Source organism: Orycteropus afer, unplaced genomic scaffold (assembly GCF_000298275.1).
Source record: "Orycteropus afer afer isolate SDZICR_OR568_19922 unplaced genomic scaffold, OryAfe1.0 scaffold00263, whole genome shotgun sequence".
In the NCBI taxonomy this organism is placed as follows: domain Eukaryota; kingdom Metazoa; phylum Chordata; class Mammalia; order Tubulidentata; family Orycteropodidae; genus Orycteropus; species Orycteropus afer.
The window spans coordinates 3,676,550-3,698,797 of record NW_006921850.1 but is presented as its reverse complement, the minus strand read 5'-3'; the positions used below and the strand labels follow the sequence as shown (position 1 = coordinate 3,698,797).

Sequence of the window (22,248 nt, the reverse complement as noted above, 5' to 3'; positions counted from 1 at the left end):
TGTGATGTTTTTGTGTTTATATTTAATTGGTGATTGTATGTTTGCACTAGTTGATAGCACTTAAACACTCACCACCTGTCTCCTTTCCTGTTGTTAGCCTTTTGTATGCCCCTTGCAGTCCTTGGCAAAAAGAGCCTATTCTTAGGCCCCTGAAATCTGAATGAGAATACTGTCACTTTAAAATCCAAAATGGCTGCCACTTGTAAAGATTCAAAATGGCTGTGCCCTTGGTCACTTCAGATATCCAAAACAGCTACTGCTTGCAAAGATTCAAAATGGCTGTACCCTCAGTCACTTTAAATGTCTAAAATGGCTGCTGCTTATAAACATTCAAAATGGCTGTGCCCTCAGTCACTTTAAACACCCCAAATGGCTGCCTCGTGTAAACAATCAAAATTGCTGCACCTTCCAGACAGCAGAGAGTCCACAGCTCAGTTTGTCTCCCTCCTTGCTGCTTCCCTTCCTAGTCATAGGCCACCAGCGTAGTTGTCCCTGCAGCCCTTGGTGACCAGGGCTGACCTTCAGGTCAATTATCAGATCCCAACACCACTTAGAAATATTCAGGCTGTTGGTGCCATGAGAGTAGCTGACAGTCCGCAGCTCTGACAATCTCCATACTCAGGTTTTTCCACTAGTTGGTGCCTAATCCACTTCTATATAGTTCCTTTCAAAGCTCAGGGCTCCAGGATTATCTTCTGTATCTCTGTCAATTGGTTTCTCTTTTCTTTGTTCAAGAGGGTCTGTGTCACTTGTCTGCCTATTTCTCCATCTTCTGTTCAGCATTTCTTAAGCTGAAAGAACTGAGGAAAAATTTTAAGCCTCAAATTGCAGTATTGAAAGGTTCCATGGGCAATAAGTTGAATGATGTAGCAAACGTCAAATGAAGATGTATGGAATACAGAGTGACTATACCAAAAAGAAGGAGTTCTGGTAGCATAGTGCCTAAGGCACTTGACTGCTAACCAGAAGGCTAGCCATTCAAACCCACCAGCCACTCTTAAGAAGGAAGGTTGGGCAATGCTACTCCTATGGTGATACTGCCTCGGCAACCCAAGGGGGGGTCGCTATAAGTCGGGGCCGATTCAATGGCACATAACAACAACAACATACCAAAAATAATTGGTAGATGATCATCCATATCAGGAGGTGGCATATGATCAAGAACCAATGGTATTTAAGGAAGAAATCAAAGCTGCACAGAAGTAATTGGTGAGAAACAAGGCTCTGGGAATTGATGGAATAACCATTGAGATGTTTCAACAAATGGATGCCCCCCTGGAGGCACTCACTGGGCTATACCAAGAGATTTTGAAGACAGTTACCTGGACAACTGACTGGAAGAGATCCATATCTGTACCCATTCCAAAGAAAGGTGATCCCACAGAATGTGGAAATTATTGAACAATATCATTGATATTACATGCAAGTAAAATTTTACTGAAGATAATTCAAAAATGATTGTCGCAGTATATTGACAGAGAACTTCCAGAAATGCAAGCTGGATTCAGAAGGGTACATGGAGTGAGGCATATTTTTGCTGATGTCAGATGGATCTTGGCTAAAAGCATAGAATACCAGAAAGATGTTTACTTGTGTTGTATTAACTATGCAAAGGCATTTGATTGTGTGGATCATAACAAATTATGAATAACTTTGAGAAGAGTAGGAGTACAAGAATACTTAATAGTACTCATGAGAAACCTGTACATAGACCAGGAGGCTGTCATTGAAACACAACAAGGGGACACTGCGTGGTTTAAAATCAGGAAGGGAGTGTGTCAGGATTGTATCCTTTCATCATACTTATTCAACTTGTGTGCTGAACAAATAATCCGAGAAGCTGGACTATATGAAGAAGAACGTAGTATCAGGGTTGGAGGAAGGCTTATTAACTGGACAGTGAGCTGGACAATGAATAAGGAAGATCAAAGAAGAGTTGATGCTTTTGAGTTGTGGTGTTGGCGAAGAATGCTGAAAGTACCGTGGACTGCTAAAAGGACTAACAGATCTGTCCTGGATGAAGTGCAGCCGGAATGGTCCTTGAAAGTGAAAATGGCCAGGCTTCATCTCACCTACTTTGGTCATGTTGTCAGAAGGGACCATTCTCTGGAGAAGCATGCCATGCTTGGTGAAGTGGAGGGTCAATGAAAAAGGGGAAGGCCCTTAATGAGATGGATAGACATGGTGGTTGCAGCAATGAGCTCAGGTATAGTAAAGATAGTGAGGCTGGCACATGACTGGGCAGTGTTTTGTTCTATTGTGCATAAGGTCTCTATTTGTCAGAAATGACTCGACGGCACATAACAACAACAACAACAAGGTGCCATTGAGTCAGTTATGACTCAGTGACCCTATGTATAACAGAACAAAACACTTCCTGGTCCTGCACCATCCTCACAATCAGAGCTATGTTATAATAATAGAGTCACTGTGTCAATCAATATCTTTGAGGATCTTCTCCTTTTTCACTGACACTCTACTTTACCAAGTATGATATCCTTCTACAGGGATTGGTCCCTTCTGACAACATGAGCAAAGTACAAGAGATGAAGCCTGGCCATTCTCACTTCTAAGGGGGATTCCTGCTGCACTTCTTCCAAGATAGATTTGTTTGTGCTTCTGGCAGTCCATGGTATTTTCAATATTCTTTGCCAACACAATTTAAATGCATCAATTCATCTATGTCTTCCTTACTCATTGTCTACCTTTCACAGGTATATGAAGCTACTGAAAACACTATGGCTTGGCAGATGCACCTTAGTATTCAAAGTGACATCTTCGCTCTTTAACATTTTAAACAGGTCTCTTGCAGCAGATTTGCTCAGTGCAAAACAACACCTGGCTTCTTGACTGCTGCTTCCAGGTTTGTTGATTGTGGATCCAAGTAAAATGAAATACCTGACAACTTCAATCTTTTCTCCACTTATTGTGATGTTGCTTATTGGTCCAGCTGTGAGGTTTTTAGTTTTCTTTATGTTGATTTTTAATCCCCAGTCTTTGATCTTCATCAGTAAGTGCTTCAAGTCTTCTTTACTTTCAGTGAGCAAGGTTGTGTCCTCTGCATATCTCAGGTTGTTAATGAGTCTTCCTTCAATCCTGATGCCACATTCTTCTTCATATAATCCAATTTCCCAGATTATTTGCTCAGCACACCCTATAGCACCTTGTAAATGTACAGAATTACATAAGAAACATTCCAAATTAAGTGAACTGGCAAGGCACTTTGGAAGCTAGTTTAAAGTAGCAGCTATTTCAGGAAGTGGCATAAGATTAAGAACCAATGGTATTGAAGGAAGAAGTTGACATTCCACTGAAGGAATTGGTGAGAAAAAAGGCTCCAGGATTTGATGGAATACCCATTGAGATGTTTCAACAAACAGATGCCACGCTGGAGGCACTTACTTATCTATGCCAAGTAATTTGTAAGATATCTACTTGGCCAACTGACTGTAAGAAATTCATATATGTGCCCATTCCAAAGAAAGATGATCCAATGGAAAGTGGAAATTATCAAACAATATCATTAACATCACATGCAAATAAAATTTTGCTGAAGATAATTTAAAAATGCTGGCAGTCAGTAGTATATTGACATGGAACTGCCAGAGATGCAAGCTGTATGCAGAAGAGAATGTTGAATGAGTGTATCATTGCTGGTTCCAGATGGATCTTGGCTGAAAGCAAAGAATATCAGAAAGATGTTTACTTGTGTTTTATTGACTATGCAAAAGTATTTGATTGTGTGGATCATAACAAATTATGGATAACATTGAGAAGAATGGGAATTCCAAAATACTTAATTATACTCATGAGGAACCTATACATTGACCAGGAGGTTGTCACTCTAACAGAAAGAGGATACTGCATGGGTTAAAATCAGGAAGAGAGTGCATCAGGGTTGTATCCTTTCACCATACTTATTCAATCTGTATGCTGAACAAATAATCCAAGAAGCTGGACTATGTGAAGAAGAACATGGCTTCAGGAGTGGAGGAAGACTCATTAACAACCTGTGATATGCAGACAACACAACCTTGCTTGGTGAATGTGAAGAAGACTCAAAGCACTTACTGATGAAGATTAAAGTCTGCAGTTTGCAGTATGGATTACACTCAATATAAAGAAAACAAAAAATCCTCACAACTGGACTGATAAGCAGTATCATGATAAGTGAAGAAAAGATTGAAATTGTCAAAGATTTCATTTTACCTGGATCCACAATCAACATCCATGGAAACAACAGTCAAGAAATCAGACAATGATGTATTGCCCTGGAAAAATCTGCTGCAAAAGACCTGTTTAAAGTGTTGAAGAGCAAAGATGTCTCTTTGAAGACTAAGGTGAGCCTAACCCAAGCTATGGCATTTTCAGTCATTTCACATGCACGTGAAAGCTGGACAACAAAAAGGAAGACCAAAGAAAAGTTGATGTTTTTGAATTGTGGTGTTAGTGAAGAATACTGAAAGTACCATGGACTGTCAGAAGAATGAACAAATCTGTCCTGAAAGAAGTGTAGGTAGAATGCTCCTTGGAAGTGAAAATGGCCAGAGTTCGCTTCACCTATTTTGGTCATGTTGTCAGAAGGGACCATTCCCTAGAGAAGGATATCATGCTTGGTAAGGTGGAGGATTAGTGAAAAAGAGGAAGATCCTCAAAGAGATGGATTGACACAGAGGCTGCAATAATGGGCTCAAGTGTAGCAAGGATTGTGGGGATGGGCAGTGTTTTGTTCTTTTGTACATGGCACTTAACAACTAGCAATATAGAACCAGTTTAGCCTAACCAAAACTCACTGCCAGTGGGTCAATTCTGACCCATAGTAATGTTTTTTTCAGGACAGAATAGAACTGTCCAATAGGGTTTCCGAGATTGTAAATATTTACAGAAGCAGATTGACTCATCTTTCTCCCATGGCTAGTGGAATCTAACCATTGACCTTTTGGTTAATAGCCAAATGCTTTAACCAGTATGCCACCAAAGCTCCTCAGTTTAGCTTAGAGCAGAGCAATTTAAAAACTGACATTATGGTGTTCTTCAATAGACTTGCAGGGTTGGCTGAAAGGCAGAGAAATTTCATCTTCTTTCTGATAAAATAAGAGGGATGTATGTGTGTGTGCTTAATTCTATTTTGATCAAGTCAAAGTGAATGGCTGCTGTAAGGCTTTCACCATCTGAGCAGGACCATCTGTCCAATTGATTTCCTAAAACAGATTTTGTAATTGTTAGAGTGGGAAGCCTCTCAAGCAATGGCTAATGTGGGACATGAATTGCCCTCTGAGCTAAATATGAAGATCAACAGGGAAGTTCACTGTATAAATAAGTGAAAGTCTCTGGATAGAGCTAGAAAATTCCCAGACAGCTATGATCAGATGGTAACCTGACTGTTATTGATGCAACTGAGCAAAAGATTAGCATTTACATATTGATATTAGTCTATCTAAGTTGACCAAGGAGCCCTTGGTGGCACAAATGGTTAAGCACTAGGCTGGCAACCAAAAAGTTGGTGGTTCAAGGCCATCCAACTAGCAGTGCCATGGAAGAATGGCTTGGAGATCTGCTTCCATAAAGATTACAGCCAAGAAAACATGATGGAGCAGTTCTATTCTGTCACAGGAGTTGCAATGTATTGAAATTGACCAACTGGCATCTAACAACAAAGAGGCACAAGAGCATTTTTTTTTCCTATAGATTCTAAAAGTAAGGACTTGGAACACCATAGGATATTTTTAAAAAAGACTGTAGCATCTGCCAAAAAATGTAGGTGAAAAGGATCAATTGTATGATCATCATACATTAGTATATACATATGTGTGTATGTAAATAAAACTAATCCATTCCCATTTGTAAGTCATCTTCATTATTTCCTTTCTCATAAGAATCTTTTGAGAGATTGGTTCTTTTTGTCCTTACTCTAGGCAAGAGGATTGAGGTTAGAGAGCTTAAGATCACAGATACAGTAAGTGGTTCAGTTGAAGTTAAAAGCCTTTTACTCCAAATGTTATTTGTAGTATACTTTTCAAGGTGTTTAGGACATTTTATTTGATGCCTTACCTACCTCAAGTATGGCAGATATTGTTATCTACTCTAACTACTGATAAGACATTTGAAGCACAGTGAAACAAATGGACCACACAGCTAGTTTTACAGCTGTAGTTTTTAGGATGCAGAAGTTTGGAGCTTGCAGAATGTGAGGAGAGACGCCTTCCTCATTTTAAGTCTAAACAAATTTTTAACTACCGTATTCCATGGAGATAAGCTTTCTGCGTAGGTGACCCAGGAAAATGAAGTTCTAGCAGACTCTCAGGGCATATGAGTCTGTTGACTCCTAGTGAGAATGATTCCATTAATCATTTTCCCATTAACAATTCTGAGATTCTTCCAAGGTGTTTACTAATGAAAGCCAGAGGCAAAAGCAGTGGGTGAAAGTGAAGGTCGGAAATGCTTTGCACAATTTGAGAACTTGTCTTTGCAAGCACAGGAAAGGCCAAGAGGGTTTAATGAGTGATTATTCTCAAGAATGTTGCTTATATGCTTTCTCAATGAAGGTTATGTTTTCTGCAGTTTTTCACCACATCAAAATAATTTTGTAAATACAGTAAAACCTGTGAAAGCCAGAACCTGTGTAAGGCAGAAACGTGACAGAGGAGGAAAACTCAAACATATTCTACTAAAATGAGTGATAGAAAAGTGTTAAGACTGCACCCTCTCAAAGGTGAAAAAATGGTGAGACCTAGAGAAACAGGCCGCTCCATCAAGTTCCAGCTCATGAAGATTTCACTGTGATAACTGTACTGAGAGCATTCATCCATCTTCTTATGCCTCCCTATTTTCCTGGCTTCCAAACCAGAAAGCAACGATGGGTTCAAGTAGAAACTGTGGTTTGGCCTACTGTATTTTTATGCAAATAATACACGACTCCTATTTTTGTTTGCCAATCAATCTTCCCCACCCCCAAGTATTTTGGTGAATGCATTATGCTTTATTTTTTTCTTTTTTTAAACAGCAACATGAAAAAAAAAAAAAAAAGAAAGAAAGTGGCACAGAAGTGCTTATCAAAATCCCACCATTGAGGACCAAAATCTCTACCTTATTCCCCTTGGAGGAATACCAACTTCTGTTTCAGAATCTTGCTGTTCTGCTTCTCATTTTACCTCATCAGACCCTGACATTTCCTCTTCTGAGTCCAAAGGAGCCAAGATAGGACCTTGATTAGCAGTAGTCTTGGTTCAAGTCATTTTGTTTTGCTAGTATATAAGGAAACTCACTGCCACTGAGTTGATTCCAACTCATAATGACCCCCACTGGGTTTCCAGGCTGTAAATCTTTAGGAAAGTAGATTGCCCCATCTTCCTTCTGCGGAGTGGCTGGTGGGATTGAACTGCTGACCTGGTTAGCAGCCAAATGCCTTATTCTCTATGCCACCAGAGCACCTTAGTACATAAAGAAGAGGAGCTAATTTAGGAAACAGGATGTAGTTAGTCTTTCATCTTGGACAATACAACTTTGCTAAGAAAGATAAAATCAAACTCAGTGGTACAAATGGTTATAACTATCAGTGTGGTCCATTACACAGATATGGCAATCAATGAAAAAAAGCTTTTAATGATAACTTTTTTGGTTCATTATTTTCTTTTGTCAAATGGTAATAGCGTTTGTTCCTTTTCTTTCTCTAGTGAGCTCTGAAGGCGCTTGACTGCTAACCAGAAGGCTGGTGATTCAAACCCACCAGCCACTCCTCAGAAGGACAGTTGGGCAATCTACGTTCGTAGTGATACCACTTCCGAATCCCAAGGAGGGGTAGCTAAGAGTTGGATCCAACTCAATGGCAGTGAGTTTGGTTTGGGTTTTGTTTTTTCTTTCTCTAACTCAGAGATGTGAACCTGTAAAGTAAAGTTTATAATAGACTGAGGATGTCAAATAATTGGTAATGGATAAATAAAATATGGAACATTTATGTGAAGAAATACTACAGAGAAATTGAGATGCTTCACCTAAGTGTATGTGTTTTAATATGTATAAATCTGAAAACATAATGTTGAGTAACAAAAGAAAGTTGCAGAGTGATACATACCGTAGACAATTTATGTAAAATTAAAGCACCCACAAGAGAAGATTCTGTCAAGAGTATCTGGCGGCAGCAGAGTTTATGACTTTCTCTGGATACCCATTCTTCTCACCTCTCCCACCAAAAATAGAGCAACTAGATAGCAAATCCAAAAACTCCTGGACAACAGTTACAACAAAACCAACTGATATGTTATCCCCATGAACTCCAGATCATAATTTATTTTATTTGTTAGCTGCTGTCAAGTTGGTCTGACTCGTGGCAACTCATGTACAGAAGAATGAACATTGCCAGATCTTGTACCATCTGCACGATGGTTGGTATGCTTGAATCCATTGTTGAGATTGCTGTATGTTTTGAGTCCCTTCCAACCTAAAGAACTCTGGACAGGGCAGGGAGGAGACTGGGTTAGGGTTGGGGATGGTAAATGGGGAGTGAAACTAAATGTACATGTAATGTTGAATGTAAAACAAACTCTGCTCTGGGAAAAAAATAAAGTACTCATTTTCTAGCACTATACTGGACAATATTTTGTGTTGTGATCCATAAGGTTTTCATTGGCTGATGTTTGAAAGTAGATTGCCAGTCTTTCTTAGTTTGTCTTAGTCTAGAATCTCTGCTGAAACCTGTTCACCATGGGTGACCCTGTTGTTATTTGAAATACTCATGGCATAGTTTATAGCATCATAGCAACATGTGAGCTAACACATAAGACAAACCGACAGACTGGTGGAGGAAAGCACAATTAGATGAGGACAAACTTCCAATAGCCACAAGACTTATGGCTCATTAATATCTGGGTGGGAGAATTTAAAAGGAAACAATGGGATGTCAGATGAACTTGAAAACAGAATTACAAAATAGCCAGTAGGTATTGATCAAAAGGCACGACAGGCCAATTTGTGAACAGCAGCTGAAGAGGGGAGAGGTTTTGTCCACTGCAATAGCAGATGAGTGCAAGGGGCCCCATGAAAATGACCCTCCCTTCCAGGACAGAGCCCACACTGAAGAGAAACCATTTGAATTAGAATAAAAATTGAGCTTGATATAAGGAAAGCAAAGAGAAAGTCCAGAAAAATGTGGGAGGGAGAACAGAATTAGATCTCAGAAAGCAAGCTGCCATATAATTTTTTAACATTTAAATAGATTATATTTTTTAAAGCAGTTTTAAGTTGACCAAAAAAAAAAAAAAACGTATCAATGTCACTGAATTGTAAATGTGGAAGTTGTGCTGGTGAATGGTTGGGTGTGTATATTTTTACAAAAAAAAAAAAAAAAGTGCATAAAATGCAACAAATTCCAATGTTCCCCCTCTCCCTGTTGCAGTGTTTCTCTGTTACTATCATCTGCATTTGTGTGGTACATCCATTGCAATCTATGAAACTAAAGTTCATAGTTTTACATTAGGGTTCACTCTTTGTATTGTACAGTCTTATGGGTTTTAAAAAATGTATGATGCCAGCGTCTCTACCACTACGTTGTTGTTGTTGTTATGTGCCGTCAAGTCGGACCCGACTCATAGCGACCCCTTCTTGGGTTTCTGAGGCAGTATCAGTACGGAAGTAGATTGCCCCTTCTTCCTTCCGAGGAGTGGCTGGTGGGTTTGAACCGTCAGCCTTCTGGTTAGCAGTCAGGTGCTTTAGCCATTATGCTGCCAGAGTCAAGTGCTTTAGCCACTATGTTACCAGAGCTCCCCCAACCACTACAGTATCATACAAAATTGTTTCATTAATGTAAAAATGCTTTATGCTACACCTATTTACCCCTTTCCTCTTTCCTTCTGAATCCCTGGCAAACTTTTCACTGATTTTATAGTTTTATCATTTCCAGAAAGTCATATTGTTGGGGTCATAAGTATGCAGAATTTTTATACTATCTTCTGTCACTTAGCAATATATGTTGAAGTTTCTCCATTTTTTTTCATAGCTTGAAAGCTTATTTAATTTTTGCTTAATAATACTTCATCATATGGCTATACCATGGCTTGTTTATCTATTCACATATTGAAGGACATCTTGATTATTTCCAGTTTTGGCAATTATGAACAGAGCTCCTATAAATATTAGTGTGTGGGCTTTTTATGTGAACATACATTTTTAACTCATTTGGGTAAATACCTAGGAGTATGATTACAGGATTATATGGTAAGCCTATGTTTATCTTCCAAAGTGGCTGTACTATTTTATATTCCAACCAGCAATAAATGAGAGTTTCCATTGCTCCATGTCTCACCAGCATGTGCGGTTATTATTGTTTTGTATTCTAGCCAGATGTGTAGTGGTATCTTATTGTTGTTTTAATTTGCAATTCCCCAATGACATATGATGTTGAGTATCTTTTATATGTTTATTTGCCACCACATATCATTTTTTAATGAGGCATCTGTTCAGATCTTTTGTCCATTTGCTAATTGGGTTGTTTGTTTTCTTATTGTTGAGTTTTAAGAGTTCTTTGTATATTTTGGATATATATCTTTTATCAGATATGTGGTTTTGCAAATACTTTCTCTCAGTCTATAGCTTGTCTTTTCATTCTCTTAAATGCTGTATTTTTAAACATTATTCCAAAACAACAGAAGAAGGAGCTATGCGCATTTAGGAAAACTACCCTAAGCTACAACTCTTTCTAAGAGTTTGGGAAATCTAATTTCACATAACAATGAGCAACAGAAATGTATCTAGGTCAACTCCCATGCAAAGTTATTAAAAGGAAAAAAGGGAATAAAGAACAGAATAGCATCCCTACAGATTACAAAAGCCTGCCAGAAGTCATGCCAAAAAACAAACAAAAAAGATTAAAACATAGCACACAATTTATTAATTTTTTATTTCTCTTCATGACTTAGTAATATTTTTTTTTAACTTTTTATTTGGAAATAATAGCAAATTTACAAAAAGTTGCAAAAAAAAAAAAGTGTATAGAACACTCTAAACCCTTTACTTAGACATTATTCAAACCCAGCTGCTTGCTCACTCTACACACACAAACACACACATTTTTTTTTTCCTGGATAATCTAAAAGTCAGTTACATACATCATGGCCTCAAATATTCTAATTATCATATTCTGTATTTCCTAAGAATAGGAGGATTCTTCTCTATAACCACAATCATCAACTTCATAAATTTACACTGATACTTTTTTTTTGCATTTTTCCCCTTTTTTAAAAGAATTGTTATTGTGATTTGGGTGAAAGTTTACAGAGCAGATTAATTTTCCATACAACAGTTCACATTTTGTTTCATGACATTGACCACTACACCCACAATGTAACAGCTGTCTTCCTGCTTCCTCCCTGTAGTTACCTCTTCCCTGTGTCCTTCTTTCCTATGCATTCCTGCTCCCTGCACGATATCCTATGCAAATACTGCCCTTCTGTTCTCCCATGATTGATCTTTCTAAGGACTGTATCTACCTGGTGTAAATGTTCACTCCATATGCCTGTCTGTTGTTTGGCTGGAAGCCGTGGGAGTGATTCCAATTCTAGGCCTGAAGGGTAACTAGGAGCCATGGTCTTGGGGGTTTCACCAATCAGACCAGTAAACCTGGTCTTTTTTTAAAATCAGTTTGAGTTTTGTTCCACATTGCTCTCCCACTCTATCGAGGATCTCCTGCATCCATCCCTTTCCAAGTGGTTGACACTGGTAGCCGGGCACCATCTAGTTCTTTGGTCTCAAGATCATATAGACTGAGGTTTGCATGATCCACTAGTCCCTTGGGCTAATTATAACATACTATTTAAAAATGAGCTAAGATGCATTAATAAAATGATACAAGACATAAAGGCATAGCATAGACTAGAATTAGAAAAATTTAGACAAGGAATAAAAGAACTTAGGAAAGAATTAAAAATGATTTTAGAAATGAAGACTTAACTAGGATGAACACAAGAAGAAGTGAATACAAGATATAACATCTTAAGAGAACTAGCAGGTGAAAAAGAGGAGGATTTTTAAGGTAAAAAAAAAAAAGAATGAAGAAGGGAAAGTACTCAAGTGATAGGCAAAATATTGAAGATTGGAAATACAGGTAATGGGAGTTCCTGAAGAAGAAAATGAAATCAAGGGAACTGAGCAAATATTATAAATTTTAATCAAGAAAATGTTTCTGAAATTGTATGTATCTCTATATATACACAATTGACTTCCATAAAGATTTACTGCCTCGGAAACCCAACAGGGGTCACTATGAGTCTGAATCAAGCAGGGGTTTATATATGTATATACACATGATATATATTTGAAATCACATATATTGAGAGGGTGCACTTCATACTTGAGAGTGTCAATCCAGAACTACTAAAAAAAAAAAACAACAACTCACTGCCATCAAGTCGTTTTTGACTCATAGTGACCCGCATTAGGTTTCTGAGGCTGTAAATCTTTATGGAAGTAGATTGCTTCCTCTTCCTTCTGCAGAGCGGCTGGTGGGTTTGAACCACTGACCTTCCAGTTAGCAGTCAAGTGCTTTATCCACTACCCCACCAGATCTTCTTCAGAAGTACTAACAAAAGACATATTCTAGTTAAATTACCAAACTTTATAGAATATGGAAAAACCAAAACAAAATGCTTTGGGCAAAAACAGTAAGTGCTTTGTAAGAAAAAGAAAATTAGATTACCACCAGACTTCCTAAAAGCATATTTTAAATACTCAGGAAAAAAATGTGTACAAAAGATTTTATATCCAGAAAAACTCTGACTTCCAAATATAAATGGTATACTAGAATCAGACTGCCTGTTATAAAATATGAACAAATTCAGGAAATATTATCTCCATGAATCCTTTATGGAAGTTACCTTAGACAACAACCTGACAAGAGAGATATCCATATAAGAGCTGGTAGTGAACAGTGATCATATAGTTGCTGGTAGAACAAAGACTAAAGGGGATGGGCCTTGGAAGTAATGGTAAAGGCTCAGATAATATAGTACAATTGCTAAGAATGAAGGAGAAATGGGAAAAGCATATGCAAAAACTAATTTTAACTGGTCTCAATAACTATGAATTATATTGATGGTGGTAACATTAGTATTATTATTCTGAGACTGTTAATATATAATGGGGAATAGGTAAATGAGTATTAATGTGATATACTAATTCTGTCAATCCCTTTGTCCTTGAGAACTAGGTCTTTCAGTGTGGAAAGAGGACATATAGATAGGATACAGAAGAGATTAAGGAAAAAAAATCTGATAGTCCTGAAGTTGAATGTGAAGTGTCTGTATGAACCCATTACATATTTTGTCTTAAAAATTGTATATGTAAATGTATAAACAAATACTTCCTCTCACTGAAGAGGTCTAGAAAGGTTGATGAACTTGGTCAATTTTTTTGGCGTAGACAAGTAAACATCTCCAGCACTGCATCCTTTTGTTGAAACATTTCAATTGGTATTCCATCAATTACCGGACCCCGGCTTTTTGCCAACGCTTCAATGCAGTTTGGAATTCTTCTTTCAATACCATCAGTTCTTGATCTATGCTACCTCCTGAAATGACTGAACATCAGCCAATTCTTTATGGTACAGTGACTATATATTCCTTCCATGTTCTTTTGATGCTTCCTACATTATTCAATATCTTGCCCATAGAATCCTTTGGTATTGCAACTTGAGGCTTCAATTTTTGCCTCAGTTCTTTCAGCTTGAGAAATGCCAAGCATCTTTTTCCCTTTTGGTTTTCTAATTCCAACTCTTTGCACATTTTATTATAATACTTTACTTTATTTTGTTGAGTTGCACTTTGAAATGTTCTGTTCAGTTCTCTTACATCATCATTTCTTCCATTCACTTTAGCTACTCTCTGTTCAAGAGCAAGTTTCAGACTCTCTTCTGATATCCATTTTGGTCTTTTCCTTCTTGTGAATGACTTTTTGCTTTCTTCATATATGATGTTCTTGTTGTCTTCCCACAACTAGTCTGGTCTTCAGTCATTAATGTTCAGTGCGTCAAATTTATTCTTGACATGGTCTCTAAATTCAGGTAGGATATATTAAAGGTCATATTTTAGCTCTTGTTTGAATTGAAACATTGGATTGTTTTAATTTTCTTGAGCTTCAACTTGAACTTGTATATAAGCAATTGATGATCTGTTCCACAATCACCCCTTGGCCTTGTTCTGACTAAAGACATTGAGCTTCTCAATTGTCTCTTTCCACAGATGCAGTCCATTTGATTCCTGTTTGTTTAGGGAAGTCCAAATGGTGATGAAACTCTAAAGATATGCAAGGAAATAACTACAATACAATTCAGGATGTTTTTACTTTTGGGGGCATTATAGTGGACAGGTCTTCTGGAGTGTCTGTCAGAGTTTTCTTTCTTGACCTGAGCTATGTTTACAAGGGTATTCACCTTTTCATAGAGTCATTGAGTGGCACAAATGGTTAACATGTTTGGCTACTAACCAAATAATTGGAAGTTTGAATCTACCTAGAAAGACCTTAGAAAAAAGACCTACCAATCTACTTCTAAAAATATCGCCACTGAAAACCACGTAGAGCACAGTTCTACTCTGATGCATATGGGGTCACAATGAGCCAGAATTGATTCAATGGCAACTGCTCTGATTTCACCTATAATGACTGATGAAGCAATGTAATTGTTTTGTGTGGTTTTCTACATCTTGTTTTATTTTACCAAGAAAAGTTTAAAGGAAAAACAAACCAACAAACCATAGAGTAATGTTACACATTGTTTATGTTGTTGTTGTTGTTATGTGTCGTCGAGTTGGACCCGACTCATAGCGACCCCTTCTTGGGTTTCCGAGGCAGTATCACTACAGAAGTAGATTGCCCTGTCTTCCTTCCAAGGAGCGGCTTGTGGGTTTGAACCACCAGCCTTCTGGTTAGCAGTCAAGTGCCTTTAGACACTATTCTACCAGAGCTCCTATACATTGTTTGTAGAGTCATATAAAAGAATGTGAAAGTATAAAACTTGTCAAGACAATACCCATTAAATTCATGATAGTTCCCTCTACATAGGCAGGAGAAGAATACAACTTGGGATGAGGGGATGCCAAAGGGTATTTCAAATTTATTTACCAATTGCTAAAAATGAAGGAGAAATGGGAAAAGCATATGCATTGTTCCATAGAACAAAGAGTTGATGCAAACATGTCAAAATCTTTTTATTCAATGGTCAATTTGGGGGCATGGTAAACATAAAAAACGAAAAACCAAACCTGTTGCCCACTGGGTCAATTTCAGCTCATAGTGTCCTTACAGGATAACATAAAATTGCCATATAGGGGCAGGAGTCTTTACGAAAACAGACTACCACATTTTTCTCCTGCAGAGCAGCTGATGAGGTCTAACCACAGACTTTCTTGTTAGTAGCTGAGCGCTTAACCACTGTGTCAAGACTTCCTTATGTGTTTGTACATTATTCTCTCCTCAAACCAAAAACCAAAACCACTGCCATTGAGTTGATTCTGACTTATAGATACACTGATTGGGTTTCCAAGGCTGTAAATCTTTATGGAAGCATACTGCCTCATGTTTCTTCTGCATAGCGGCTAGTGGGGTTGAGCCACCAGCTTTTTTGGTTAGCAGACAAATGCCTTAAGCACTACACCACCAGAACTCCTTTATCCTTTCCTAGTCTTTAGTTTTTAATTGTAAAAAGATTAGCCTATGAATGCATCTTGTGGCTATGCCATAAATTCTCTGAAAATACTGTGGTGTTATTGGCTCAGTGTATTATACAAATCAAAGGTATAATAGCCATTGATCCAACTACCTGACTTAGCAGAAAAAATAATGTTGGCATCCTTGACTAATTAGTTCCCATTAAATGAATGAAAACTGGACTCTCAAACTTTATTCATTATGACTATTTACAAAACAGTATTATATAGGCAAAATATAATCAATATTTTCTTTCTATTTAGATTGAAAAACAAATATACTGCTTGTTTAAACCACTAATCAGTTCCTTTAGTTTATTTTTGCAATGTTCAACTCTTATTGAGTTCTAGGTAAAATGAACATAAGTTTTCCTCCTGTGGCTTCCAGCCAAAAAATATACAGGTATATAGGGTGAACATGTACATCAGGTAGATATATTAGAGTGATCAATCATGGGAGAATAGAAGGGCAGTGTGTGCACAGGGAGATCACTCAGGGGACAGGAATGCATAGGGAAGGACACGAGGAAGAGGTAACTACAGGGAGGAAGTGGGAAGAGAACTGTTACATTGTGGGGAATTGTGGTCAATGTCGTGAAACAAAATGTGTATGAACTGCTATATGGGAAATGAATTTGCTTTGTAAACTTTCATCCAGATCACAATAAATTTTTTTTTTTAAATAATAAAAAACATAAGTTTCATATTATTTTCCCATTTGGAGTGTGAAGATCAGCCTAATGCCCCGCATTGATATGGACTTGTGCATGTGTGCGTGTGTATGTGGTCAAATTAAAATAAAATCATTGAAAATCATTCACTATTATGACCTTCATAGTACTTAAGACAAAGATCACCAGGTGGGCAAACCATAAACATGACACATGAAACAACAATTGACCATTCAACATTTTATTCCCTAAATGCCCACACTAATATCTTTCTGCCACAATGGAAAATGAATGTCAGGGAGAAAATGCCTGGAGTATTTCGTTTTTAAAATTTTTGTGAGTCCCATAAGAATATCAACTCACAGAAATAACACAATGAGATTCTCCTCTGTAAGCATGCACAGGATATAAACTCATTTGGGGTGACTCATGAGTGAAAAGGCAGACCCACAACAGTGTGGTCCTGTCTGTACTTACCAGGCAGGTAGCTGCACAGTCTCTCCATGGCAGCCTGGGCTGTAGAGTTGTGGACCTGAGCAAGCTGTTCAATCACAGATACCACCAGCACACACCCTGCAAGGGAGCAAAGACCATGTAAATATCACACAGAAAACAGTGCTGGAGGTTCAGGGCATAGAAAGGATGTGAGACTTGCCTTTGGTTTCCTAAACTGCCAAAAGGAAGGGATTTCCTTTTCTTTTTTTTTTTTTTCTTCTATACACAAGATTTGGTCAAAGTGCAGTAAGTCTTTAAGAGGAAGTTATCAGGCCCAATTGAGGTAAGAACACTGAAACCAAGAAAATGAACTCATTACTGTCAAGTCAATTCTGATGCTGATTCATGGTGACCCCATGTATGTCAGTTAGAATTCTGCTCTACAGGTTTTCAAGGGCTGATTTTTCAGAAGCTGATCACCAGGCCTTTCTTCCTTGAGAACACTAGCTTTTCCAAAACAGAGGACTTCTGTTTGCCCTTTGACTTTTGAAATTTATCCTGTACATAAATACATTATGAGTTGTAGTGAAATGTGAAGTATTGAGAAGGTCATGAGTTTAGGGGTCAGAAAGACTGAGGTCTTCAGTCTGGGTTTGCTAGTTATGAATTATGTGACTTTGGGGAAGTAAGTTATGTTGCTTATTTTCAGTCATATGGCAGAAACTAATGACGTTTAAATGAGATAGAGCAGGGGGAACTATCAACACAGAATAGACACTTAATAGATGTGAATTGCTTTTCATCACCTTCTCCTTCTGGAGTAGATGGCTTCATTATAAGAAGGATCATTTCAATCTTATGCTTCCTCAGTCTGTGACCGGGTCAAATTTTTAATTATAGAAAAGTAGTGGAAATTGTACACCATTTAGAGTCAAAAGACCTGGGATTAAGTCCCAGTCTTGCGATCATGAACTCATCACTTAGCCTTTCTAAAGCTTGACTTCCTTGTACCTGTACGTAATAATATCTTTCCATAGGGTTGTGACAATAATTAAATGAAATAACAGTGAAAACGAGAGCATCTTAGAAATCACAATATATTACAAAACATTATTTTGCCTCCTAACTACAAAGCACACTGCTTGAAACATGTAGCAATATAACAAATGTTTTGAAAGACCCTTGGATTAAGTTAGGAATGTTGTTGTTATTTGCCGTCGAGTCGGCCCCGACTCATAGCGACCCCTCCTTGGGTTTCTGAGGCAGTATCACTACAGAAGTAGGATTGCCCAACTTTCCTTCCGAGGAGTGGCTGGTGGGTTTGAACCGCCAGCCTTCTGGTTAGCAGTCAAGTGCCTTAGGCACTATGCTACCAGAGCTCCCAATATATTCCTTCAATTCCTTGATACATGTTAAGTAAGCCTCTATTGTTAGGCCTACATTTCTTGAAGGTTCTACCACCTGCCTTTGGTCTCCTAAACTGCCAAAAGAAGGGATTTTTTTTTCTTCTATACACAAAGTTTGGTCAGAGAGCAGTAAGTCTTTAAGAGGAAGTTGTTGGGCCCAATTGAGGTAAGAAGAGGAGGCACTTAGCAGAGATCTATTTAAAAGGAGGCAAAGGAAACCTTATATTCAACATGAAGTTCTAGGGAGTCTGGGCCCAGCAGTGAACTCAATATTGTTCATCATTATAGAACTCATTATTACTCAAGGAGCTGGGGTCCAAATTCACATACTTAGTGTCATTAAAACCAAAACACCACCAGGCTTACTGAGGGAAGGTTGCTAATAATAGATATGAATGGTACAATTGGGCATTTCTAGAAGAAAGAGAGACTTTCATCTTTCTAGACACTGCTATGCCTGATGAGTCAATGGCTTCAACTATTCTGTACCCTTAGATCAAGCCGGACAAAGATGGGCTCTCCAAATTGGAGATCATGTAGTCTTTATAACCATAGACTTGCTAAGCTCTGAGGAGCACCCATATTTTACTGCATGTAACCTTGTCAACCATCAAGGTAGCTGACTGGGGGAGTTTTAACCTAATCCATGACACTTGAGGGTTTTATTACATTGTTATGAATTTAGTAACAAAAACAAATGCACTGTCATCCAGTAGGTTCCGACTCACAGCGACTCCTCCTTGGATTTCTGAGGCAGTATCACTATGGAAGTAGATTGCCTAACCTTTCTTCTGAGGAGTGGCTGGTGGGTTTGAACCACCAGCCTTCTGGTTAGCAGTCATATGCCTTTGTTATCAGGCATAGAGATACTGTCTCAGAAACCCAAGGAGGGGTCGCTGTGAGTTGGACTCAACTCCACAGCAGTGAGTGATTAGTACATTTTTGTCTAAAAATTTTATTTTATTTTATCTTAAAAATAACTTTTCAAAACATAAAGTAACACAATCTCATTTTAGAACATTGTAAAATACAGAAGAATGTAAAAATGTAATAAACATCACTCAGAGATAACCAATTTTACTTTTATATGTATAAAAATATATTTCATATATGTGAATATTTTCAACATTTAGAATATACTTTTACACCTTGATTTATATCTCTGATAATCATCTACCAATTAAATCTCTAAACAAAAAAATCAAACTCACTGCCAATGAGTTGATTCCAACTCATATCTAGTTGGAGGTAAATTTCAACCACAATTTGAAAAACAAGTATAAATAATGGTACTGCAATGTGATTAAAGGTTGTAGTGTAGCACAGTTGAAAACACATTGAAATGAAACAGACTAAGCTTGAAATTCTAGATCAGCCACTAATTGTGTGACTTTAAAAAAATTACCTAATCTTCCTGAACTTCATTTTTATGTGTTTTGCTCTATAGTTCATAAATTCCTTGGGGCCAGGATTGAAGCCATACTCATCTCTCTGTGTGGCTGGTATAGTGTCTGCTTTGGAGGATGGAAACAAGGAAAATTTGCTGAGTTGAAGGAACTGACATCAGAGCCACCTGAGTGACATTTAAGTTAGTTGCAGGAAGTGTCCATGTCGTTGTTGTGAGTGCCTGTCAAGTTGTTCTCAACTTATGGGGACCTCATGTACAATGGAATAAAATGCTGCCCAGTCCTGTGCCATAGGGTTTTCATTGGCTAATTTTTGGAAGTAGATTGGCAGATCTTTATCAGTATATTTTAATCTGGCAGCTCTGCTGAAATCTGTTCAGTGTCACATCAACAATCAAGCCTCCACTGACAAAGGGAGGTATTTGACTGGGAATCAAACGCAGGTCTCCTGCATGGGTGGTAAGAATTTTACAACTACGAGACACCAATTCTCTGGAAATCTCATTTGTTGTTGTTGTTAGGTGCTATTGAGCTAGTTCCAGCTTACAGCAACTCTACATACAGTAGAATGAGATACTGCCAGTCCTGTGCCATCCTCACAATTGCTGCTATCCTAGATCCCATTGTTGTAGCTACTATGTAAATCCATCTCATTAAAGGCCTTCCCCTTTTTTTGCTGATCCTTCACTTTCCCAAGCATGATACCCTTCTCCAGGGACTAATCCTTCCTGATAACATGTCCAAAGTACATGAGATGGAGTCTCACTATCCTTGCTGCTAAGGAGCATTGTGGCTCTACTTCTTCCAAGACAGTATTCTTCTGGCAGTCCATGGTATATTCTTTGCCAGCACCATAATTCAAAGGCATCAATTCTTTGCTCTTCCTTATTCATTGCCTAGCTTTTGCATGTATAGGAAGCCATTGAAAATACCTTGGTTTGGATTCAAGGGCACATTAGTTGTCAAAGTGATGTCTTTGCTTTGTAACACTTTAAAGAGGTCTTCTGCAGCAGATTTTCCTAGTGCAATATGTGATGTGATTTCTTGACTGCTACTTCAATGGTTGTGTTGATTCTCCATCCACGTAAAATGAACTCTTTGATAGGAATGCAAAAGTTGGAAACAAAGAATAAGCATTGATAGTTGGAAAAATATGGTCTTGGTGATAGAAATGCTGCTGACAATCACATGACAGAATTTTGTAAGATGAGCCATTTATTCATTGCAAATACCTTTTTCCAACAACATAAATGTTGACTATAGACATGGACCTCACCAGATGGAATACACAGGAAGTCAATTGACTACATCTATGGAAAGATATAATGGAGAAGCTCAATATTGTTATTCAGAACAAGGCCAGAGGCACATTGTGGGACAGACTGTCAATTGCTCCTATGCAAGTTCAAGTTGAAGCTGAAGAAAATTAAAACAAGGCCACAAGAGCCAAAGTATGACTTTGAGTATAACCCAGCTGAATTTAGAGACCAACTCAAGAATAGATTTGATGGACTGAACACTAATGACTGAAGACCAGACAAGTTGTGGGATCACATCATGGATATCATATATGAAGAAAGCAAAAGATCATTCAAAAGAAAGGAAAGACCAAAATGGATGTCAGAAGAGATTCTGAAGCTTGCTATCAGATGGAGAGTATCTAAAGTGGATGGAAAAAATGATGATGTAAAAGAACTGAATAGAAGATTTCAAATGGCAGCTTTGGAAGACAAAGTAAAGTATTTCAAAGAAATGTGCAAAGACTTGCAAGTTAAAAAACCAAAAAGGAAGAACACATTCAGCATTTCTCAAGCTGGAAGAACTGAAGAAAAAATTCAAGCCTCAGGTTGCAATACTGAAGGCTTCTGTTGTTGTTGTTGTTAGGTGCCATCAAGTCATTTCTGACTCATAGCAACACTATGCACAGCAGAACAAAACACCACCCAGTCCCACACCAGCTCCATGATCCTTGCTATACTTGAGCCTATGACTGCAGCCACTGTGTCAGTCCATCTTGTTGAGGGCCTTCCTCTTCTTCATGGACCCTCTACTTTACCAAGCATGACATCCTTCTGGAGGGAATGGTCCATTCTGACAACATGACCAAAGTAGGTGAAATGAAGTCTGGCCATTCTTGCCTCCTAGGAGCATTTGGCCTTGGTGACAGAAATAATGCTGGAACTCGTATGGTAGAATTTTGCAAGACCAACAACTTGTTCATTGCAAACACCTTTTTTCAACAACACAAACGGAGGCTGTACACGTGGACTTCACCAAATGGAACACACAGGAATCAGATTGACTACATGTGTGGCAGGAGGTGGTGGAAAAGCTCAATATCTTCAACCAAAATCAGGCCAGGAGCTGATTGTGGAACAGACCATCAGCTGCTCATATGCAAATTCAACTTGAAGTTAAAGACAAAACAAGTCCAAGACAGCCAAAGTATATCCCTCCTGAATTTAGAGATCATCTAAAGAATAGATTTGATGCATTGAACACCAACAACCAAAAGCCCGATGAATTATGGGAAGATATCGAGAACATTATCCATGAAGAAAGCAAGAGATCACTAAAAAGACAAGAAAAGAAGAGAAGACCAAAGTGGATGACAGGAGAGACTCTGAACCTTGCCCTTGAG

General features: G+C 38.1%; 1 protein-coding gene across 1 annotated transcript in view; it reads right to left on the bottom strand.

The window, feature by feature from the left end:
* AOAH (acyloxyacyl hydrolase) overlaps positions 1–22,248 on the bottom strand; it is a 344,354-nt gene that overhangs the window by 296,391 nt on the left and 25,715 nt on the right. The window contains exon 2 of the mRNA XM_007950097.1: positions 16,838–16,933. Coding sequence (XP_007948288.1) covers positions 16,838–16,933 — 96 coding nt within the window. The remainder of the gene's footprint in view (positions 1–16,837; positions 16,934–22,248) is intronic.